The sequence below is a fragment of the Haliotis rubra genome, unplaced genomic scaffold, assembly GCF_003918875.1.
Source record: "Haliotis rubra isolate DU_JTF1 unplaced genomic scaffold, ASM391887v1 Scf543, whole genome shotgun sequence".
Taxonomy (NCBI): domain Eukaryota; kingdom Metazoa; phylum Mollusca; class Gastropoda; order Lepetellida; family Haliotidae; genus Haliotis; species Haliotis rubra.
The window spans coordinates 512,137-534,945 of NW_025767239.1; the positions used below are offsets into that span (position 1 = coordinate 512,137).

General features: G+C 38.6%; 1 protein-coding gene across 6 annotated transcripts in view; it reads left to right on the top strand.

Moving 5' to 3' along the window:
• LOC124253530 (serine/threonine-protein kinase ULK2-like) overlaps positions 1-22,809 on the top strand; it is a 68,330-nt gene that overhangs the window by 18,118 nt on the left and 27,403 nt on the right. For 3 of the 6 annotated variants that reach the window (XR_006892229.1, XR_006892228.1, XM_046687325.1), the window contains exons 4-20: positions 6,350-6,382; positions 6,835-6,871; positions 7,161-7,211; positions 8,480-8,605; positions 8,820-8,893; positions 9,140-9,300; positions 9,469-9,551; positions 9,774-9,830; positions 11,157-11,275; positions 11,804-11,914; positions 12,333-12,366; positions 12,627-12,681; positions 13,299-13,542; positions 16,850-16,943; positions 20,135-20,251; positions 21,053-21,250; positions 22,076-22,201. Coding sequence is in view for 4 of the 6 variants with exons in the window: in XM_046687325.1 (XP_046543281.1) it covers positions 6,350-6,382; positions 6,835-6,871; positions 7,161-7,211; positions 8,480-8,605; positions 8,820-8,893; positions 9,140-9,300; positions 9,469-9,551; positions 9,774-9,830; positions 11,157-11,275; positions 11,804-11,914; positions 12,333-12,366; positions 12,627-12,681; positions 13,299-13,542; positions 16,850-16,943; positions 20,135-20,251; positions 21,053-21,250; positions 22,076-22,201 (1,720 nt within the window). In the remaining 2 variants the exon portion in view is untranslated. The remainder of the gene's footprint in view (positions 1-6,349; positions 6,383-6,834; positions 6,872-7,160; positions 7,212-8,479; positions 8,606-8,819; positions 8,894-9,139; positions 9,301-9,468; positions 9,552-9,773; positions 9,831-11,156; positions 11,276-11,803; positions 11,915-12,332; positions 12,367-12,626; positions 12,682-13,298; positions 13,543-16,849; positions 16,944-20,134; positions 20,252-21,052; positions 21,251-22,075; positions 22,202-22,809) is intronic. The other 3 variants (XM_046687326.1, XM_046687327.1, XM_046687328.1) reach the window with 3 other exon arrangements.

The following is a 22,809-nucleotide window of genomic DNA, read 5'->3' on the forward strand; positions in this document are numbered from 1 at the left end:
GGAATACTTTAGTCTTTGTTGCCCCATGGACTTGCTGTATCAACACTAGACTGTGAGATTAGACAGTCTGGTTGAACTCAACTTGACACTAAATTAATGACCTCAAGATTATGTAAGAAAATGTTGAGATTGTCTTTTGGGAGTTTGAGTTTTTGTAATTTGTGACTATTTTTGTTTGAGCTGGCATGTCATATCTGTTTCAGTTGTGAGGAATTGTTGACATTTTATATTAAAATTTTAGTTATAAAGATTCCCATTGTTGTTTGTAAGTTAAAGGAAATCTTAAAATATTCTTTTGGACGTTCTGAAGTCTTCTTAAAATAGATGCATTAAGGTTTTGATGTTATTGTTAAAACTTGGTTTTTTTCCTCAGTAAATGACTTTCTGTTATGGATGTCATGCTTTGACAGAAAGTAAACATAGAAAAGTAAGCATTTCTGTTTTTGCAGTCAACATACAATAATGACTGATGTATTTTTACACTGAGTGTTTATTATTTTTAGATGCTTTGTGAATATGAATCAAAGGTTGTGGTTTTCTCCTAAGTGTTTAATATTCACTGATATTAGGGCCATGACTACTGCCATCTGACTTTCAATTTTCATTTCAAAGTCCCAGTACTTACATTTTTTTCATATTTTATTTGGTGTGACACCTAAATTAAAGGGATTCTTTCATCTAGTAGTTGACTTCAATTTAGATCAAGGGTCTTTTAGAACTAAACCTTGTAAAATTATAACCAGAACTTGTTTACTTTCATGCCTATTTTTGAACACTTGCAGATATATGGGGAGTGTGAGCTATTGATTGAATTGCCGTTATATCTTCCTGGAGTGAAACACATGTGAAACCAGTTTGCAGAAGGAATGCTGGATATACCCCCTGTAACTATTGTGAACGTAAAACATCTGCTGCTGACGCACAGACTTTAAAATAGGCTACATACACACTGAGTGATAGCATCAGCATGGCGTGCAACACTGTTGTGGGATATTCCATCAGCTGTTCTTACTCCATACAATTGTATGTGAGCTTACGTGACTTGCAGATTTCTATATGCATGCTTATTCTAATTCTTACATAGACACACTTTGAAAATACATTTTAAACTTTTTGCCGAATTTGAAGGCAGTAATTCAAGAAAATAGCCATGTAAGTCAACAAGTACATTAGGGTCAAGTAGTCTTTGTTGTGAACTTACTGTCAATATATAAACATATATATAGGTGTGGTATGTTTTGATGATTTAAATCTAGTGCGACGCTGATAGTGTTTGTGACGTGCAGCTTATGTTCTATTTCTAGAGGCTGATAAGTACATAGGACCTGCTGTCCTACTTGCTTACCTGTCTTACACAAGTTTGTTTTCATTGGTTGGGTTTTTCCAAGGTGAGTCCATTGAGGGGACTCGAGTGACTGGTGTGTGACCAGCTGCTGGTGTATGTGTGGCTTGAGGGTGTTGCCAGCCACTGTTTGGGTGTGTGATGCAAGGTAGTTAATGCCAGCGATGTGGGAGGAAAGTGATCATGGCTTGGTAGCTCTGAAATGAAACTGAACAGATCTTGAAAATAAAATACAAACCATATACAATACATAAAAGATGTGAGCCACCCTATCAGGGTTAAGAGAGACTATAAAAGCATCATAAAACACTCTTTTTCAATAAAATGTTCAAAATACATAGGCGGATCAAGAAGTTGTGTGTGTGTGTGTGTGCGCGTGTGTGCATGTGTGCACCTCCTTCTTCTCCCCCCCTCCTTCCTTTCTCCCTCTATCTTTCTCCTCTCTCTTGCTCTCTTTCTCTCTCTATCTTCTCTAGACAGCTGTGTTTTGGATGGGGGAAGATTTCTCCACTGTACTCAAGAAAATAAAGTAATTGAATAAATCAGTTAACTAATAAATTATACAGAGGAGATAATTGTTAATTGGTCATGCATATTTTATTCAAGTATATACTGAATATTTGATAAAGGATTACAATACAATGGGCTGACTCTAATATGTCACAGGTTAACGTTAATATGCACTTTCCAAACAATCTATGAAACATTGTAGACAAGACATGCATTTTTGAATACTGTTTTGTACATGGGTTCAAGTCACCTTGTAACTGACAGTAATATATGTTTTTAGCAGCATTTTCCAAGAAGCCTACTGTCTCACTTACTGTGGATCTATAATTATATGATCATTTGTAGAAATATTACGGAAAGACTTCCACCCGTATCACCCCTTAAATTTTATTCTAGTCAAATCATGTCACCTGAATATATATTCCTCATCTGATGATTATGACTTTTAACATGTTTCTTTAATTGTATCTGAACATACTGAAAGACATATCAAACTTCTAAAAATGCCAATCCAAGAAATATTTCCTCATTGTTAAAATTGGGGTGGGGTGGTATACGGGCGGAAGTCTTACCAATGTTACAACATGATAACCTTTGTGGACTGGTATACTGCTCAGAAAGACTTAATAAATTTGTATTTTTGTCTGTATTATGTCAACACAGTATTGTTGTTTTATCTAAACCAATATCTAAGCTGGTGTTAACCTTCCTGATAAATGTAAACAGCAAGCTATGAAGTATAAATATTATTGTTTTGACTGTATATGAGAGTGGTAACTGAGTAGGCCTGTACTGACCGGAAACTAGGACAGATTATGTCTATTTTCGACCCTGAACCTGATGTAGGTCACTGGAGTAGGTAGAGTGACCTGGTTTGTGTCTTTATGTAAGCAATGAACCAAACAATGTGTCCTTGCTGAAACAGGCATGGCCAGTGTGTATCCATTAAATGAAGATTAATTATTTGAGTGTCAACTCTAGCAGTGTCAGTTTAGTATATCGTAAATGTTACTGTCTAATGACTGTTGGTCCACATTGTTAATGTGAACAAGGCAATATGATCATTTGTTTGGTTGGTGTTAAATGCTGCACAAAGCAATATTCCTACTTTAGGATGGTGATCTGTAAGTAATCAGATCTGTGTGAGACAATCTAGTGATGGATATCAACAGCCTTAAACTGCGTAGCTAACGTATCAACCAGCCTGACCATCTTATCCTGTTAGACACCTCTTACAAGAAACATGGCTTCCTGAAGAACAGTTCTTATCCTGATTATTATACTTCTAAAATCTAAAGTCTCAAATATTTTATTTCAAGTGTCTTTTTCACTACATTTTCCGAGGCTTTCACAAAAATGGGGATCACAAAGTCAGATTCTGTGACTTAGCTTATCACTAAACAACTTCAAATCTCCCTCCCTCACTCACTCACTCACTCAAAGAATGCTTCATCGGTATTCTCTATAACAAAACAGAATCTGTACATATGCATCTCTTTATACAACCTCATTATTATTATTGTCTGAAGTCAGAGCCATTTCTGGTGTCCCCCGCCGTGATGTTGCTGGAATATTGCTAAAAGCAGCGTAAAACCAAACTCAGTCAGTCTGAAGTCAGAGTCATCAATAACTTTCTAAGTATTTCAGCATGTTCATGATCAGATATCAACTTTGGTAGGACGCTGGAGTAGCCTACTAGTTAAAGCGTTCGCTCGTCATGCTGAAGACCCTGGTTTAATTCCTCACATGGGTACAATGTGTGAAGCCCATTTCTGATGTCCCCCTACATGATATTGCCGTAATAATGCTAAAAGCGGCGTAAAACTAAACACACTCTCTCAACTTTAAGATGGCACCCACAAACATATTCATGATATTGTATCTCAGTTCATGTGTCAAATATGATGAGCCCTTTTGAATGTAAGATGACGTGATGAAACGATGTCAAATATTTTTGACTTACTGGAATACAGTTGTGAATTTAATGGATTAATTTGATGTGGGGGGATGTGTTTTGTTGTTTACTTCAAGAAAGTGTGATCGGTCAGAAACTATACCAGGCTTGTTTTCATGCAAGGTTGAAAGGTCAATGTCCATATTTACAAAGATAACAGTGTTGTGGTACATTCACCCTGGGGCATAATTTGTGGTCACCTGCAAAAATGTGTGTATCTTTCTCGCTGGATTTGGGGGCTTGCCAGAAAGGCCTGAGAAATTAGATGATTTTAGAGCTGTAAGCTTATTTAAAAAATGTTGTGTCACTGAATGTCCAAACGTCTGAATAAATACTGTTGGAATGTTGATGATTGCTGCTTTAAACAACAAACAAATGAACTGTTGATTATATATGAACATGTAAATATGAATCCTTGACTTTAGTCTCTAGTACTAAGCCAAGGTCTAGTAAGATTCTGTTCAGGCAAGTGAGCTCAGCTAGAAATAGTCTACATAATATCACTAAATGATGCTAAGAGCCAGGGCAAAGCCAGCCAGCCACAAAGCGATCATAGTGGTAAGGTGATTATGCTATCACATAGGCAAACGATCATTGTAGCGCAAAGATCGCTTTGTGGAACAATTTATTGCCAGGAATGGGCTATTTGTCTCAAATATCTGAAAAGCTTTTGGTTCAGATAGGTTTTTGTGTGTAAAAATATATATGTTTTTCATACAAAATGTAAGTCACCCAATTAATCTCACACATGGAAAGGTTGACATACAAAACATGCAGATACTCATTAATTCAGGTAACTGTTAGAGGGAGGCAGGTGTTCATCCCAGTATGCTACAAGCACTGTTCAGGCAACCAGCCCCAAGATATTTGTTGCTTATATCAGTCAGTCAGTTTCTGGCTGATCAATCATCATTATTCATTTCTGGGAACACCCAAAGCAACACCTACATGAGTGCCTTATTGCAGTTTCAGCCATCGAGTTGTATGTCTGGCAGCCCGGTCAATAAATGGGTTTCCATTGATTTTCCAGCCCTGTCAATATGACTACAGAATTTAAAAAGCTTTTAATATCTGCACCAACGGCTGTAGCCTTTTTAGCATATTTATTAACAGTCAATAATGCATCTATGACAACTGTTGGGCAGTAACATCTCGGTGTATAAGGCATTTCCGTGTTTCATTTGTTACGCCCCTTCTTGATATTGCTAGCAAAGTGGAATAATTCAAGTAGCTGGCTAATAGCTATTCATGCTCCCACTTTGTGTTATATGTTCACGGTTGAGTTTGAATACAGCATTATTTATCGGGTTTTTTGTATTGTGGTGAGAATGAGGAAACGTTGCAGGATAGAAACTTTATCATTTTTACAATATTCAGAATTGACTGAAGGAATATTCACAATTGACTAATCTGTAACAGGTGCTTGATGATCTTCAGCCAGGAATATTTGTAAAACTGTTACCATTTGTGGGCCCAAAACACATTTTTTTGTCACTAGTATACATATAGGGAAATAAAGTAAACACAAAATTTCCCTTTACCAAAATGAGACTTTGGTGGATGGTGTTAGATGAGTACCTAATATTTTCCCTGCATTTGTGTTGGCTTAGCTTTGAGTGGGGATTCTGAAAACAGTATCCATGTTAGTAGAATTACTCTTAAGCATGTGAGAATCCTGGGCACAATTATAGGTATTCAGCAACATGTGCCTTTCATGAGAGTTGTTCGTGGTGTAGTGGTTAGAGGGTCCGCCCGGAGTGCGGAAGGTCGCGGGTTCGATCCCCGACTGCGTCATACCAAAAGACGTTAAAATATGGTACTTGTCGGTCCCTGCCTGGCCCTCGGCATTAATGGGTACAACAAGGACTGGTCGGCTCGGAGTCAGTATAATGTGTCTGAGTGGGGTATTCATGCTTCACTGCGGCATGGTATCTCAGTGGGCTAGCACTATAAAACCAGCTTCAGTCTGGGCTAGTACAAGCAGCCTCACATACACATACACATGCATGCACGTCGTAATATGAGCGAGATATTCTCAAGCATGACGTTAAACCCAATTTCACCACCACCACCATGAGAGTTGTTGGGTTTTTCAGTCTCCATGACTTTGTTGATTCATGTCCTTGTATGCCAGTTGTGTACATCGATGCTCATGATGTCAATCACTGGATTGTCATTCCTTCAGTAATTTACAGATCTCTGCTTATGTAATATTGCAGAGAGTGGCAGTTAACAAATGTTACATGTCTGTTACATAAATAACGGAGATTCTTTGTGTCAGCTCCTTGCACTGAATACCAGTAGGGATCATGTGACTGTAGGGGTGGTCGGGTAGCCTAGTGGCTAAAGCGTTGGCTCGTCACACCGAAGACCCGGGTTCGAATCCCCACATGGGCACAATGTGTGTCCCCGCCGTGATGTTGCTGGAATATTGCTAAACGCGGCGTAAAACCAAACTCAGTCAGTCAGTCAGTCATGTGACTGTACCGTAAAGTGTTATATGAGAGAGACATTTCTATAAACTTGTCATGTTATCATTTCAGGAAACAACAAACCACGTCTACTTGGTCATGGAGGTAAGATCTTTTGACTAAATCATTTTAGCATGTGATACTTAGAATAGAAACAAAATCCAGTGCATGCTTAGTATATGTGGCACAGTATCTGGTGTCATATCATCCCCTTCAGTTCTTGAGGAGTGTAGGGTAGCCTAGTGGTTAAGTTATTCGCTCGTCATGCCGAAGACCCAGGTTCAATTCCCTGCATGGGTACAATGTGTGAAGCCCATTTCTGGTGTCCCCCACTGTGATATAGCTGGAATATATTCTTTAAAGCAGAGTAAAAATAAATTCATTCACTTTCAGTTCTTGACAGGATGTAGAATTAAAATTGAGAATTTTAAATTGTGTTTACATCGCCAATAAAGACTTCAGTAGTAGCACATAATTTGTCCTGAACATATGTCTACATGCATACTAACTTTTCCATTTTTCTGCTGTAGTATGATGATTATGATTATGTTTTTCAGTACTGCAATGGAGGAGATCTGGCAGACTATCTTCAGGGTAGGTAGATAGAGGGATTTTGTGGGGAGGTTTCAATCATCATTAGTTAGGGACAGTCAGTTTCAATTTGTCCTTTAAATGTTTTGAAAACTGATCATTATTATACTATCAATACAGATCTGTTTAGTGCAATATCCAATTTGTGTGCTTTCTAATTGGACAGATCCCTAGGGAGTATGCAATATATATCATGCGTTTATTAAATTATTGTCATGTGGCATAAGTTAACAGTGATTGTATTTTGGGAATTATATATTGATTTTTATCTTTCATATCTGTCTGTTTTCAGCCAAGGGTACACTCAGTGAGGATACAATATCTCTGTTTCTGCGACAGATAGGTGAGACACTTCAGTTGTAAATCTAATACACAGTAAGCTCAGTTGAATAGGATTTGCTTTCAAACAAATTCCAGTACTGAGTTCCATTTAGTCTGGTCTATTGTTAGTAGAATTGGTAATTGATACTGTTGTAAGTACAACTGGTTAATGATACTGTTATAACTACAACTGGCTATTGCTTCTGTTCTAAGTACAACTGATTATTGGTACTGTTTTAAGTACATTTGGTTATTGATACTGTTATAAGTACTGGTTATTGATACTGTTATAAGTACAACTGGTTATTATACTGGTTATTTGTTATAAGTACATTTGGTTATTGCTACTATTATAAGTACAACTGGTTATTGCTACTATTATAAGTACAACTGGTTATTGCTACTATTATAAGTACAGCTGGTTATTGATACTGTTATAAGTACAGCTGGTTATTGCTACTATTATAAGTACAGCTGGTTATTGATACTGTTATAAGTACAACTGGTTATTGATACTGTTGTAAGTACAACTGGTTATTGCTACTATTATAAGTACAACTGGTTATTGATACTGTTGTAAGTACAACTGGTTATTGCTACTATTATAAGTACAGCTGGTTATTGATACTGTTATAAGTCCAGCTGGTTATTGATACTGTTATAAGTACAGCTGGTTATTGCTACTATTATAAGTACAGCTGGTTATTGATACTATTATAAGTACAGCTGGTTATTGATACTGTTATAAGTACAGCTGGTTATTGATACTATTATAAGTACAACTGGTTATTGATACTGTTATAAGTACAACTGGTTATTGATACTGTTATAAGTACAGCTGGTTATTGCTGGTTATTGATATTATAAGTACAACTGGTTATTGTTATAAGTACAGCTGGTTATTGATACTGTTATAAGTACAGCTGGTTATTGATACTATTATAAGTACAACTGGTTATTGATACTGTTATAAGTACAGCTGGTTATTGATACTATTATAAGTACAACTGGTTATTGATACTATTATAAGTACAACTGGTTATTGATACTACTATTATAAGTACAACTGGTTATTGATACTATTATAAGTACAACTGGTTATTGATACTATTATATGTACAGCTGGTTATTGATACTGTTATATGTACAGCTGGTTATTGATACTGTTATAAGTACAGCTGGTTATTGATACTATTATATGTACAACTGGTCATTGATACTATTATTAGTACAACTGGTCATTGATACTATTATAAGTACAACTGGTTATTGGTTGCTACTGTGTTGCAGCTGCTGCGATGAAGGCTCTGAATGCAAAGGGTATCGTTCATCGAGACTTGAAGCCGCAAAACATTCTCCTGTGTTACCCAGGCAGGGCTAGCCAGTCAACAACAAAAGACATTAAGCTCAAAATTGGTAAGGCAAATAAACATTTGAAGAAATATTTTGAAAATTGTTTTGCAAATAATCTGGTTGTGATCATAATTTTATTCAGCTGTAAGAATGTAACATATCATTAGTATAAGTCCTTGATTCTCGTAATGAGGGTATCTGAGAGTAGGCATAGTTAATATTAACATTAAATATAAGAATTACTTCACTTATATTGTACATGGCTGTCTTGTTTCAGCTGACTTTGGGTTTGCTCGCTTCCTGCAAGATGGTGTGATGGCAGCAACATTGTGTGGGTCTCCGATGTACATGGTAAGTAGACCATTTGTTTGTTTTCTTCATGGCAAAATGTGACCCAGTGCACAGGTTTCACAGTTATTTCCCTCTCATGGTTGGTCAAGCCTGTATTCCCCTACTTATATGTTATATGTGTTGTCATAGTTCGTTCAAATTGTTAATTGGGCCTTGAAAAGACCCCCAAAAGGCCATAAATTTGATGGCTTATAATGTGGAAACCCTGGAAAAGATGCTCATGAAACATTGTCTGTGATGTTGCAGGCACCGGAGGTGATCATGTCACTCCAGTATGACGCCAAGGCTGACCTGTGGAGCATTGGCACCATCGTCTTCCAGTGTCTCACAGGCAAAGCTCCCTTCCAGGCACAGACACCACAGCAGCTCAAGCAGTTCTATGAGAAACACAGCGACCTCATGCCCAAGTGAGTATTAGTGATGTTCAGTAGGACCGTCTCAGTTGTCACATGGACGAAATGTCTGCCAGAGAGCAGAAGATTGGTAGCCTAACCTCCAGCTTGTTTGTTCGTTGTTTAACTCTGCAACATTCTGCATACTGTGTATGTGTGTGATCATGTGTTATTGTCTCCTAGTATACCAAGTGGGACATCTCCTGAGCTCAGAGACCTGCTCTTGAAACTGCTGAAAAGAAATTCCAAAGACCGGATAGAGTTTGGTAAGACTTCCTTAAACCCCATCTGTAGTAACTTACTTGGTTGTGATGTGACCTGAAGATTGAAAATTTTCTTGTCAGTGTCTCCATTTTAGAGGTATTTATCGTGATAGTTACTCAATCTGTGCAAATGCGTAGAAATGTTCACGGAGATTTGGGATTTATTTATTGTTTCTAGGAAGTGAAGGGACATATTCTGATTCATGGCTCTCTTATCTCTTCCAGAAAATTTCTTCAGGCATGCATTCCTACAGCGATCTGCCCCGAAGCCAACCAGCAAGTGTAAGTGTCCGTTCTGTGTTAAGAATAGGGCTGTGCAATATTACCGGTAAACCGGTATATACCGGTACAGTATCTCGCGAGACGATTATCACGATATGGTTCAGATTCTGCATTATATTGGGTCATCCAGAGTTGGCTCCCTTTGAATTATCTGCTCTTGATTTCCATAGCAACAAAATGCTCTGAAAGTGCCAAATATACTTTTATGTCTGTTGGTTTTATGTAACATTTTACAAGTGGACGTATCTCTATAAGTGGCTTGCAAAGTGCCAAATATTCTACCAAATACTCTAAGTTTTGTGGGCTTGAATATTCAGGTTTCATATGTGACCTTTTGGAGGAATTAAGTTTCCTCAAATGGACCAATCTTTTATTTGGACTTATTAGTAGAGCCTCTTGATCTGAGTGATTATTCCACAATTCCCATTATTTTATTATTTTTGATTGTTTCATAATGGGACATATGTTATCAATTTATCATAAAGACTTAAGTTTTAAATCTTTTGTGGGACTGTTTAATGACATAAGTTCTAGTCAAAGATCTTAATTATTGGAGGTCACGTGAGATTTTAAGCTCAAGTAGTTCACCTAAATCATGTTTTTGTTTCTTTTTGCAATAACATTCCACGCTAAGTCTCTATATAATTTTAGTTATCTGTAAACCATTTGCATACAGCTATACACGATAGGGCTGGGGAGCCTGAAAGTATGGTGTAACAGCAACTATGTTGCACACAGAGAGCTATTGTGAATTTATGATGTACGCACTTGGACAGAAACCTTCCAGTCAATATATCACAATATGTATTGCAATATCTCTTGAATTATTGCAATATATCGCAATATGAGAATCAGGGCAATATCCAGCCCTAGTTCAGAACATGTGACTTCCTTGTATGTATCTGCAATGGGAGGAATATTGAATATATTAAATAACATGGAGCCCTGTAGTGCTGAAGCGGTTGATCGAATAACACTGCAATGAAAACAACATACTTGTGTGTGTGTGTTTCACTTCCTGTTGAGACATGCGTGAGTATGTTGTTTACATTGCAGTTTAACGAGTCAGGAAAGTGCATCAGTTGTTAAAAAAGTCTTGATATAACAAAAGTAACAGTAAGAAACATACTTTCAAAAATTTAATATGATTTTATATTTTATGAATATTGATTAGAATTCCGAGCCCATCAATAATCGCTGATGCAAGCGAGATCAATCATTTGACTGATTATTCAATCAACCGCTCCAGCACTAGTTGTAGGTGAGTAGTATTGTACATGTTACATATGTCAGTTTGTCTGTTATATGTGTCACTTTGTGTTCCAGCTGCCCCAGTGCCAGTCCCCAACCGGAGTGCTAGCTTCTCCTCAGAGGGGTCAACCCCGGGGAAACATGCCACCTCCGCCACGCCCCCAGCAGCCCAAATGGAATACACACCCCCACATGTGAGTCTGGGAGATCTCACTTTGTTCTAACAAAACTGTAATTTTCACTGGCCTAAGTTATCAAAAATTTTAATGCATTTCAAAACTGAGATGTTTATTACTCTGACTAGAATGTATTTTGTCCCAATACGAGTTTAAACTTCTGTTTGATTGTTTGAGACCAGGGTTGGCATAACTATCCTGGTTCAACTATACAATTGCTGCATCTTCTAATATAACAGAGCATTGTTAAACATGGTGTTACTACCGTCTTTCAAACAGTGATAACATACAGAGTATCCATCCTGAAACATTGTGCTATCCCAAGGGGAAATTGATATATTGCAACAAATTCAGATGACGATGATGAGAACCAAATTCCATTTGTATCGGTTTCCTCATAGGACTGCAGCGTTGTTAATGTGCTCAGTCTATAAGAGGCTCTCACAGGACATTCACAGCTTCCTGGCAAGTACACAAGCTTTAACTCTACAAACACAGAATATTTATCTCCTAACTGACTGGCGACATATGATCATCTTGTTTCAGTCTCATGGTGCTGTGAAACCCGATGTCCTGCCCCAGCCGTCCCCGCCAGATGATGCCGGTTTCCTGAAGGTAGACAAGGAGGAGATGGATGTACGCAAGAGTCCTACAGAGGCAAGTTAAGCCACCACTGTCCATTGCTTATTTGTTAGTTGTCCAACGCTGCACTCAGCAATAATCCAGCTATATAGCGGAGATCTGGACCAGATAATCCAGTGATTGACATCATGAGCATCAATCTAAGCAATTGGGATACAGTGCCATGGCAACCAAGTGCGGGTCTGACTATTCCATTAGTCTCTTCTTAAGACAAGCATGGGTTGCTGAAAATCAGTTCTAACGCAGATCTTGACGTGTGTCAATTGCAGACTACTGTAACAGTGACAATTGGTCAACATTTCTTCCGTTCTGTCCATGTGTTCAGTTATGAGTACAGACATAGAATTCAGGCTAAATGTTCAATTGATAAAATGTTGAGTTTCAAATGGCACACATTTTACATGAATGTAACGTTTGTTTTTCATGTCCACAGGACTTTGTGTTGGTTCCTGAAGGAGATCATATTGGTAAGTTTTGTCAGGATTAATTTGGTATCAGTTGAAAGAAATATGGAATAAGAATCTGAGAAGTGTTTGAAAAAAAACAATCGTGGAAATTTATATTATACTTTTCAAGAGGTCTTTTAAAGATGCATTCATTCTTTGACTAATGACAGATAAGAAAGAAAAGTTAACCCCCTTTCATTGATGTTATTCAACTGTAATTATGTCAGTGATGATACACTTGGTCAAGTTTGACATCTCTGTACATTCCATCTGTTTCACAGATGTTCCTGCGAGCGCTGCCCCTATTGCATCAGAAGAGGATATGGACACTCTAGGGTAAGCTTCACCACTAGTGGGGAGTCTGGGGCTGAACAGGTCTCCAGTGCCCAGTTTATCACAGTGATCAGGTGCTTACAGATGTTTACCTGGCTGGTTGTGTGTCATCATGCATTGCATGGATTTTGCTCATGCTATCAGTCGCTAGTTTGTCTGGTGCAGACTCAGTTATTTATAGGTAGCTGTGATGTAGTTGGTATTTAAACCTTTCCTATTGTGTCACACTATTTTTCTCAAAGTTCATTCATAGCCCGGAATTCATCGCCCATTCTGAATGTGCATTTAAACACATATAACTGATGCAGGAAATATAATAGGGTTGTTGAGTTTTGTTTACTGACAAACTCAGCAATGTTCCAGCTATATGGCGTCAGTCTGTAAGTCTGGATCAGGCAGTCCAGTGGTCAACAGCATGAGCATTGATATAAGTGATATGTGTCAACCAAGTCAGCGAGCCTGACCAGTCGATCATATTTGTCGCCTCTTACGACAAACATGGGTTGCTGAAGACCAATTCTAATTTTGATTTTCACAGGTCGTAGACGTAGGTCATAATACATTTTTTCAAATTATCAATTTAAATAGATAAGCAGCACACTGACTTTTTCATGTTGCAGTGACGCCCCTCCCTCTATGAAAGCTGTAGCAGTCCATGCCCAGGTCGGCACCGCCACCTACAAGAAGGAGACCCAGACCAGTCCTAGTCGACCCAGTACTTTGCCAGTCAACAGCCCACCCTCTCCACCCTCCTCCAACCCCATCCCTGTCCCCACTCAGGCCCGGGCATATCAGAAGATGCAGCAGACGTCACCATCAAGTCCCCTTGCTCGGAGGGTACCATCTTCTACGGAAATGAGAGAGGTAGGGAAAAGATTATCATTGTTTTGTAAGAAATAGTACAGTGTTCCTGGTCTGAAACTGTCTGTGTGGCTATTGAGGTCAAAATCATGAGTTGGTCAGTAAGGTACAGCAACATGTTTCATGTGATATTGCCACAGTTTTTGTGTAGAGTTGCTTCCCTTTGGTTCACTTTATGGATAACAACTTGTTTATTTCGTGAGTGTGAGGTTTCGATACAGATTCGTGGACCGTTGTCAACATGAAGTGGATGGGGAGTATATATACTGAATGTAGCAAAGAAAGTAACATAATAAACATAACTGGCTAGGCAGTAAGCTGATAAAGCCAGTGAGTGAACAAAGGGAAAACAGGTTTAAGCCAGAGATGTACAAAGATATACAAGAATGGTGATATCAGACCAGTTTATTTGGTGATTTGGGTTAATTTTATTAAAGAAGTTGTTATCCATAAAGTTTGTCTATATTGTATTTCCCAATGTCTTAAAATGCCAGAGTGGTAGACTTCTAAGACTCGAATCATTTGGCTTACCTCCCGCAACATGCATACTCCCACACTATAACATATACAGTGGAAGCTATCTAAACCGGCACTCGTCGGGACTAAAGGCATAATCCGGTTTAGACAGCGTGCCAGATTGTACAGATGAGACGGTTACCTCCAACTAGAAGTGAACAAGTTTTGTCACTTTCATATACATTGTTCTATCACAATAAAACATGTCAACTCGCTCAGATTAAAATGTCTTTGTCGACAACCATGTAGTGTCAACGCAAGATTAATTGGTGACAATACACATCCAGCCGATTCCTCGCTACACGCTGGATTAGACAGTGTTGATTACAGTATAAACCCATATTAGGGCGGCTCATTTAATGCTGAGATCCGGGAATTGACAGCTGCCGGATTGCAGAGCTTTTAAATGATGATAATTGCACTAGCCACGGACGGGACTGAGATCTTATGCCGGTGTTGACAACTTGCCGGATTGGAAAACTGCCGGTTTTGACAGCTTCCACTGTACTGTATTCGCTGTATTCACCATCTTACTCCATGAAGGCCCCCAACTAATTTCTAGTCCATTCAGTACGTAATGTAGGTAACAATTACTTGATGGTCCATATTTCATTTATCATTCAAAATTGTGTTCCACAGGAGATATTGTGTGTCTGAGATCATATGATATCTCCTATGAGATAAGGCTTTTACAGTAGATTTTATACAATGCCCTGACAATGCTATGATGTCATGAACTTGATGACATCACAATGCTATGACATTGCTGCACTGCAAGTCTTATGGCAGTACTGTATTCAGAGATGTACATTTTTCATTGAAGACTAATGAAGAGTTATATTTGATGATAAATAGAATCTCACCCTCGTGTCTGTTGATATCAATTATATCAACACTCATTGATGTAATTGATATCAGTAGACACTTGGATGAGATTCTCTATGTATATACAACAAATAAAAACGCAGATGGGTTTATATTTGCCAAGTTTTAGTTTCATTGATGCAGGTTGTTCGCTACCCTTGATTTCTGAAAACAAATTCAACTTGTGATTGGATTTAGTAAGTATCACATTTGGCAATTTTGGGCACTTTTCTAAACCAAGCATATGACAAGAGCAGACATTGGCAGTGTTCGAAATATTCAGACAGTGTTCAGAATGTTGAGTGTTTGTTAGGATTCTGGTACTGAATGTATACATCCCCTGCTGAAACTAAAACACGAATGGCGAATATGGATGTTATTGAGGAACCATGAGGGACAAGCACAGCTAATGAATCATGTAACACAGGAAGGTTTATTGATTCCTTCCACCGAGGGGATTGAAAGTCTAAATAGCCCCCAGCCCATGGTCTGCCAAGCAATTAAGAATTAGGATCAGGTGCCAATGACTGCTGAGAGTGGGTCTTACATGAACGCCTTATGACTTGGCCTTGTTTAATCATTATTTATTGATATTTTTCTTCATTTTGACAGAGTGATCTCTGACTTTAGCCACTTGTTGGTACCCTGAGTCGAGTAATATTCTGTTTGGTATAGCAAGGTCTGTTGATAATAGTTCATATAATAACACTATTCCCTTCTTTGAGTGGTATTTAGAAGTTGGTGTGATCAACAAGTGGGACAGCTTTATTGATACACAAAGTATTGGTTACACATGCTAATATTATAAGGAAGTTGTATATCCATAGAACTATTCTGTTTGTTCAGCAATAAACTATACTGATACTTAGGGACATGTTTGGGTTTTGGTCTCGAACGTTTTTGGCATAGACTGCAATTGTGAGTGTTAAGTGGAAGACTGTGACCTAATAGATCCATTGACGATTTGAAATCATGCGTCATAAACACTTCTGAATGAGAGCTCTACTTTCACAATCTCTTATCCAAGAAAGTCCATCATTTGTATAAACAATAAATTAGTTGAAAGTGTGGTTTTGTTGAGAATAACGTTTTCCTAAGTTCTAGGACACTGGGTAGGAAGTGATTATACTACTAGACAATTCTGGTAGTATGTGTGATGTCACTCAAAAACACTGATGATATGGATACTTTGTTAATTCAAGAGACTATAGTGTAATTTGACTGGATGACTGTTTTTAAGGCTGTTTGGATCAAGAAAGATAAGGTTGCAGTTTACTGTTGAAAATGTATGTAAAATGTATGAAAGCAGCTTTGAAGCTAAAACCTTCAGTCAGTAGTACAGCCATCCCTCACTACAACACTGGTCCATGGAGGCCCCTGTGTTAGTGAGTGTGTGTGTGTTTTACTCCGCCTTTAGCAATAATCGAGCAATATCACGGTGGGGGACTCCAGAAATGGGCTTCACACATCTGGGGAATCGAACCCGGGTCTTCGGGAAGATGATGAGCCAACACCTTAACCATTAGGCCATCCCACCGCCCCTTCCTGTGTTATGAGACACCTGCATTATACATAATATTGAATCGTATTATCCTTGTGCATAGCATAATTGCTATTTCATATATAATGCCCAGGCAATACTATGCTATATTGTTGAATGTCCGGGTTAGAATGAACCTTCAGTAACCCATATATGTCATAAGAGGCGACTAACAGGGTCTGGTGGTCAGGCTCGCTGGCTTGGTTGACATGTCATCGGTTCCCAATTGGGCAGATCGATGCCCATGCTGTTAATCACTGGATTGTCTGGTCCATACTCGATTATTTACAGACCGCCGCCATATAGCTGGAATATTGCTGAGTGCGGTGTAAAACTCACTCACTAACATACAAACTTTCTGGTAATGTTTGGTGTCCTGTCACATTTCAGGAGTGCTCGGAAAAGGAAGTAGCCTTGTCTCGGCAGAGTTCTGAAACTAAGCTGTGTACCGGACCCGGCATCGTCTCCCTGTCTCCCCCGAGTGGTAGGTGCTCACTTTCACACCAATATCCACAAACAATATTGCCTCTTCCTATTTTGCCTTGTCACATTTAAGCCTTTTGTTTTTTATTTCATGGATGATGTAGAGATACTATAGTCCTTCTATACTTTTGGCAGCCAGTTTTCATCAATTTATTAGCCAGATTGTTTGTTGTGCGTGCATGTAGCATGTTTCATACACATCCTGTCAGTGTTGACAGACATTCAGTCATCTGCTGTTGCTCGCCATGATGGGAAGCAATCCTACATGAAATAGCATAATAATGAAGGAAACATCATCAATTTGGGATGACAAAGTCAGAGTGTCTAGTTAGATCAAAGGATACAAATTGCATATGTCTAATTTCATCATATACAAACATACCCAGGATCAAGTCGGTACGAACTGGGTGCCAAAAGTAAGGTTGACAGACTGCAGTATTTCTTTGTGTCATTCCTCACACATCACCTTCACTACTCCCTTCACTAATGTTAGAATTCAAGTTCATTAAATACATTGGTGAAACTTTATCACATACATATTGTATTTGTGCAGTCCAATTTGCACCTTTTTGAAACCAGAGGCCTAAATGTTTGTGCTAGGAATAATAACTATTTTTGCATAAATAATCTTAGTCTAGTTTAAATCATTTCACTAATATCACTAATTGAACATTTCCTGAAATCCTCCTAAAGAATTCAAATAATACCTTATCAATGTGTCTCAATTAAATACAAATGTCGCCGATTGAGCATTTACTCAAATCCTCCCAAAAAATTCAAATAATACCATATCAATGTACATGTATTTCACTTTAATACAAATTTCACTCTCACCAATTGAGCATTTTGATGAAACAATCTACGGCTAATGTGGACTAAGTGTCATCAAAACACTAATCCCAGTCAGCCAAATCCCACTCTGGCTATTTGAGAGACCTGTTTTGACAGAATGTGGCTAAGTGAGAGGACACCCACAGAACATTCTTCAGTAATTAAATGCCTCAGATCCCATTCTCTGGGTTGTTTTCTCGACCTGAACCAGCTTGTTAATGTTATGTACTATTAGGATACATGGACTAATGCTTTTCTCACAACAGCAGTAATCATGGTATTATCCACAGTGGATGTTATCTTGATATGGTTGGTTATCATAAACAATTAGTTACGTCAGCAGTTAATGATGTTCAACCATGCATGAATGAAATCACATTTATTTTGTCACCATACAAGCATTATAAGGAGTTCAAGTGTGCATTGTGGGACTGCTATAGACCTACAATAAACAGAAATGTGATACGATATCTGAATAGTCAAATTTTATTCAAATCACTTGATGTATGTTACAATCAATGCTTTTAGTCAGATGGGTGTAGTTTGAAAGGCTGTAAATTGACCATGAATATGTGAAGCTTTGTATGGATAGCATCTTATGTATTGCTAATTACGTTTCAATTGAACTGGGACAGTGGGGTAGCCTAGTGGTTAAAGCATTTGCTATTCACATCGAAGACCCGGGTTTGATTCCCCACATGGGTGCAATGTGTGAAGCCCATTTCTGGGGTCACCGCTGTGATATTGCTGGAATCTTTGTAAAAGCAGCATAAAACCATGCTCATGAACTCAGGGCAACATCTTGCCTGATGAAGGAGTAAGTGTATATTTCGAAACGTGTTCTCATAATAATATAAAATTGACATACATAAAACACTCTTCCTTCCGTGCATTACTTCTAAATGCCATTCAAAGAGTCAAACTTCTTGTCATTCCATCAGCTGTAAATGATTATCTGAAGGGACAAGAAGCAGCTCTGGGATGTCATTACAAATAAAGCCAAAGTTGTTATTTCACTTAGAGTTGCTGTCTTCAGTGCTCTTCCAACTTAAGACCTGTGAAGATCCGGGATAGAATAGGTCTTCAGCAACCCATGCTTACCACAAAAGGCGACTATGCTTGTCGTAAGAGGTGACTAACGGGATCGGGTGGTCAGGCTCGCTGACTTGGTTAACACATGTCATCGGTTCCCAATTGCGCAGATCGGTGCTCATGCTGTTGATCACTGGACTGTCTGGTCCAGACTTGATTATTTACAGACTGCTGCCATATAGCTGGAATATTGCTGAGTGCGGGCGTAAAACTCACTCACTCACTCTTCCTACTTAATGATGCTGTGATATAACTGGAATACTGTTCAAACAGCTGACTGTCTCGCTCCAACATCATGATGATGATGATTAGGGGGTTTCACATGCACTTTCCGACCTGATCCATATTTCAACCTAGGCTGACCAGGCCATTTAGTTTTTCATCAAAATAGGGGTGATTATGACCGAAAGATGATGTAAGTTACCATGTTACCATTCAAATTCTTAAATGTGAAGGTGTTGATTGAGGCATGACAAACTAACAACACCTGTTCGCTAGCTCATGTTTTCCTAGGCTTCAGGCAGTGTAGCTGAGCTTCTATAGGTGTATGAATAGGCATGAGTGAAAACCTGAGGTCATAGTCCACAACTGTATTATTTATTACTGGTAGTTACTTAATGACTTGATACACACTCATTGTCTGCAGCTGTTAAGTATTGAAACCAGTACATATCAATAGGTGAAGATTGTCCTGAAATGGGGCTACTGTTTCTTTGTCAGTTAATCCCCACTTCTTTTCCTATTGTTTGATAATCAGTAAACACACATCCACAGTGACAACACTAACACCAGCGAAGCAATCTTGCATCACTGGCTTCCACTGGCTTCCCATAATACATTGATCACTGAATAAGTTGTGATACGAGATACCACCTAGAATCCATTTCTTCCAGAATCCATCTCTTCACAAAGTCTTGTAATCCGAGTGTCTGTCCAAATGGACTTCTTATTGTTTATTTATCACTGTTTTCACGACTGTTTTCGCTATGAGCCCCACCTTAGCATATATAGGTCATATATTTTCAGTGTGCGAAAGTTACACTGTACATGTGGTCCCTGGCTAGTAAAAATTTATCAGGACCACAGAAATTTTGAAAGGTTTTTTTCCTTGTATTCTGCAGTCGCCTATTGTGTAATAATTCAGAGTTACTGTCGCTTTGCTTCATCACCAGCCCCAACTGAGTATATGTTCTCAGTATTTTTGACAGCCATTGAGCTTGCTGACCCTTGTCTCATCCTCTACTTATGCTTGTGCTTACCCCCTTTCAGTCCAGTTCAGCATCGGCACTCCCCCCACTACGGGGTCGTGGAAGAGGAACAGCACCCCCCCTAGTAAGACCGGCAACACCCCGCCTAGTGTTACTGGCTCACCCCACAGAAAAGCTAGTGAGAACACCACTTTTACTAACATGAATTATTTATTCTATTACATGGTTTTTGTTTCTGTCAAACAAATTTTACCAGTGAACAATCTGTAGACTTAAACCTTGGAAACATGTCCAAATAGATCAATGTTAGAAACTTGTTATTTTTTTCAAGGAATCAGCAGCATTCTCCTTGTATTGCAGTTGCCTGAATTTAGACTATGGAACCTTTTAATTTTTGTTCACAAAATTTGTTTTGTTTCACTGTATGCTTTTATATAAAACCAAGTAATAGAATACTTTGTGTTCAAATTAACAATTAGCACAGTTTTCTAACTTTTTGCTGTTATGTAGTGTTCAAAACTAAGCATGAAAGTCAGGGGTCCTAGCACGGCCCTACTGTTAAAGGTTAATGGTTATAGATTTACTGGATGCCTGGATTAACACAGCAGATGACCACAAGGAAACCAGGACCTCCTTATTTTTGAACTCTCTTTTGACTTCTAAAATCTCTGTATTTTGTAGGTTGTGAAAAGCTTATTTGAGTGCCAATTTTTTTACTCATTGATTTTAGCTTGATATTATACTAACTTTACTGTTTTAATTGGCTGTTTTTCCTATGCATGAATTGTACATTTATATTGTATTGTATATCCTTTTTAGATGAAATTTCACAGAACTTTATTAAAGTGGCTTCTAAAACAATGCCTGAAAAATATATTGTGGATGATATTGGGTGATTAAATATGGAAAGTTTATCCAAAGCTATCCAGAACAATTTATATGCTTGTGTCTTCCACGAAGCCATGCTTAATTTCCATAGGCCTTTCCTCACCCCGGTTTTCACCCCTCCCATTCTGGGGAGGTCCTGGATCTCTACCCACAATCCTCGGCTCTCCGACTAAACTTGCTGCATTTAACCTGGTGCCCAGTCCTGAGATGATGCCGCTTGAACCAGTTCATGCACCGTTTGGAAAGTTCAGACCAAATACTTACCCAGAAAGCATTGCTGCTCTTGCAGGTAATTGGATGATGTGGCAATTTACCTTGCTCACAGTGCAATTAAGAAGGCTTTTGACTATTGTGGAGGTGTGTTATGATGATTAGATTTTCATGGAGAAAGAAACGTACAGTTGTTCTGCTTTTGTCAATATTGGTGTATAGTTTGATCCCCATGACTTAATTGTAAACTTTTTCAGATTGCAATCATTTTCCAGTTATTCTTTATCAAAACCTCTCTTGACTTCATTTGTGTGAAAGATGACAAGCTATAGACATTGTTTGCACCTTGAACTCAGTGATGCTGTTCACACCTGGGACAAGCTGATGACGTGAATGTCTAGTGCGATATCCTGGATGTAATAACTTCACACATGCTAATGACACTACTGAATGGTGAATGGCTTGGCACCTCATGTGGCAGTTCAGTGCATGCTTAGAGTTTGTCCCCAGCAACCTGTACTGGTCACGATAGGTGACTTATGAGGTCAGACTTGTTGATGGCATGTCATCGTGGCCTGACAGCATGGATTGTTGATCACAATATTAGGCATTTAATTTGACTGATCCACTTGATTATGCACATACCACCAAAAACCTGAATATTGCTGAATGTGGTGTTAAAAACAAACAGTTGTTAAAAAACAAAAGAATGCCTTGATGTCCATTATGCAATAGCATTCAAGAGCGTTGTCAGGTCAGTCGCACAAATCTGAGCCTTTATGCTTTACAAGATTACTGAAAGGATTACTAATATGTTTTTCATGGTGTTAATACTATTTATTTTCAGAGTTGCTAAATGTATAACTGCTTGTTGATATAACATGTATATATCCTTGTGTTGCAGCTTCTCCACCAGAAGCCCATAGGTTGGAGTACCACCGGTCAGATTCAGACCCCTCCTCCCTGAGTCGAGGGGGAACCAGCCTGCTCTCACAGCAGCTGCTCAAGGCTGCATTTGGCACACAGACAGGTGAGGATTTGTTACACACTCGAACTGTATATGCAGTGAATCCACAGGGGCGGATACAGCTTTTTGAGAAAGGGGGGGTGCACTCTATTGAGAAAAGGAGGGGTGCACATTTCATTTTCACCCGAGTTCCAATGGTCATTTAACAAACTTTCAGCACCAAGGGGTGGGTGTGTGTGTGTGTGGTGTGTGTGTGTGTGTGTGTGTGCGTGTGCGCACCCCTGCACCCCTCCTCTGGATCCGCCTATGATCCATGTGCAGTGTTTCCAGATCCACTGGTATAGTTGTATGTCAACTGGAGATGTAGGTGTTGGAATATGTAACTGTATGTCTGTCATAGATCACAGTTTGTCCTAGCAGGGTTTATAGGGCAAAATAGGTTTAATGACTTGCAATGCATAATCTTCTTGGATTTATGTAGAACTGCTCAGAGGCATCAAGACTGTAGTATGTTAATGCAAAATTCTGTATGTGAATTACAAAGTTCTTATTTTTGCAGAGTTTACAAAAATATAAACAGTGTATTTTCCACAGTGTGCCTGCCAAAGATGATTAGTTTAGAATACATCTCTGAATACATCTCTGGATCTGTGTGTGAATTTCAATTTGTT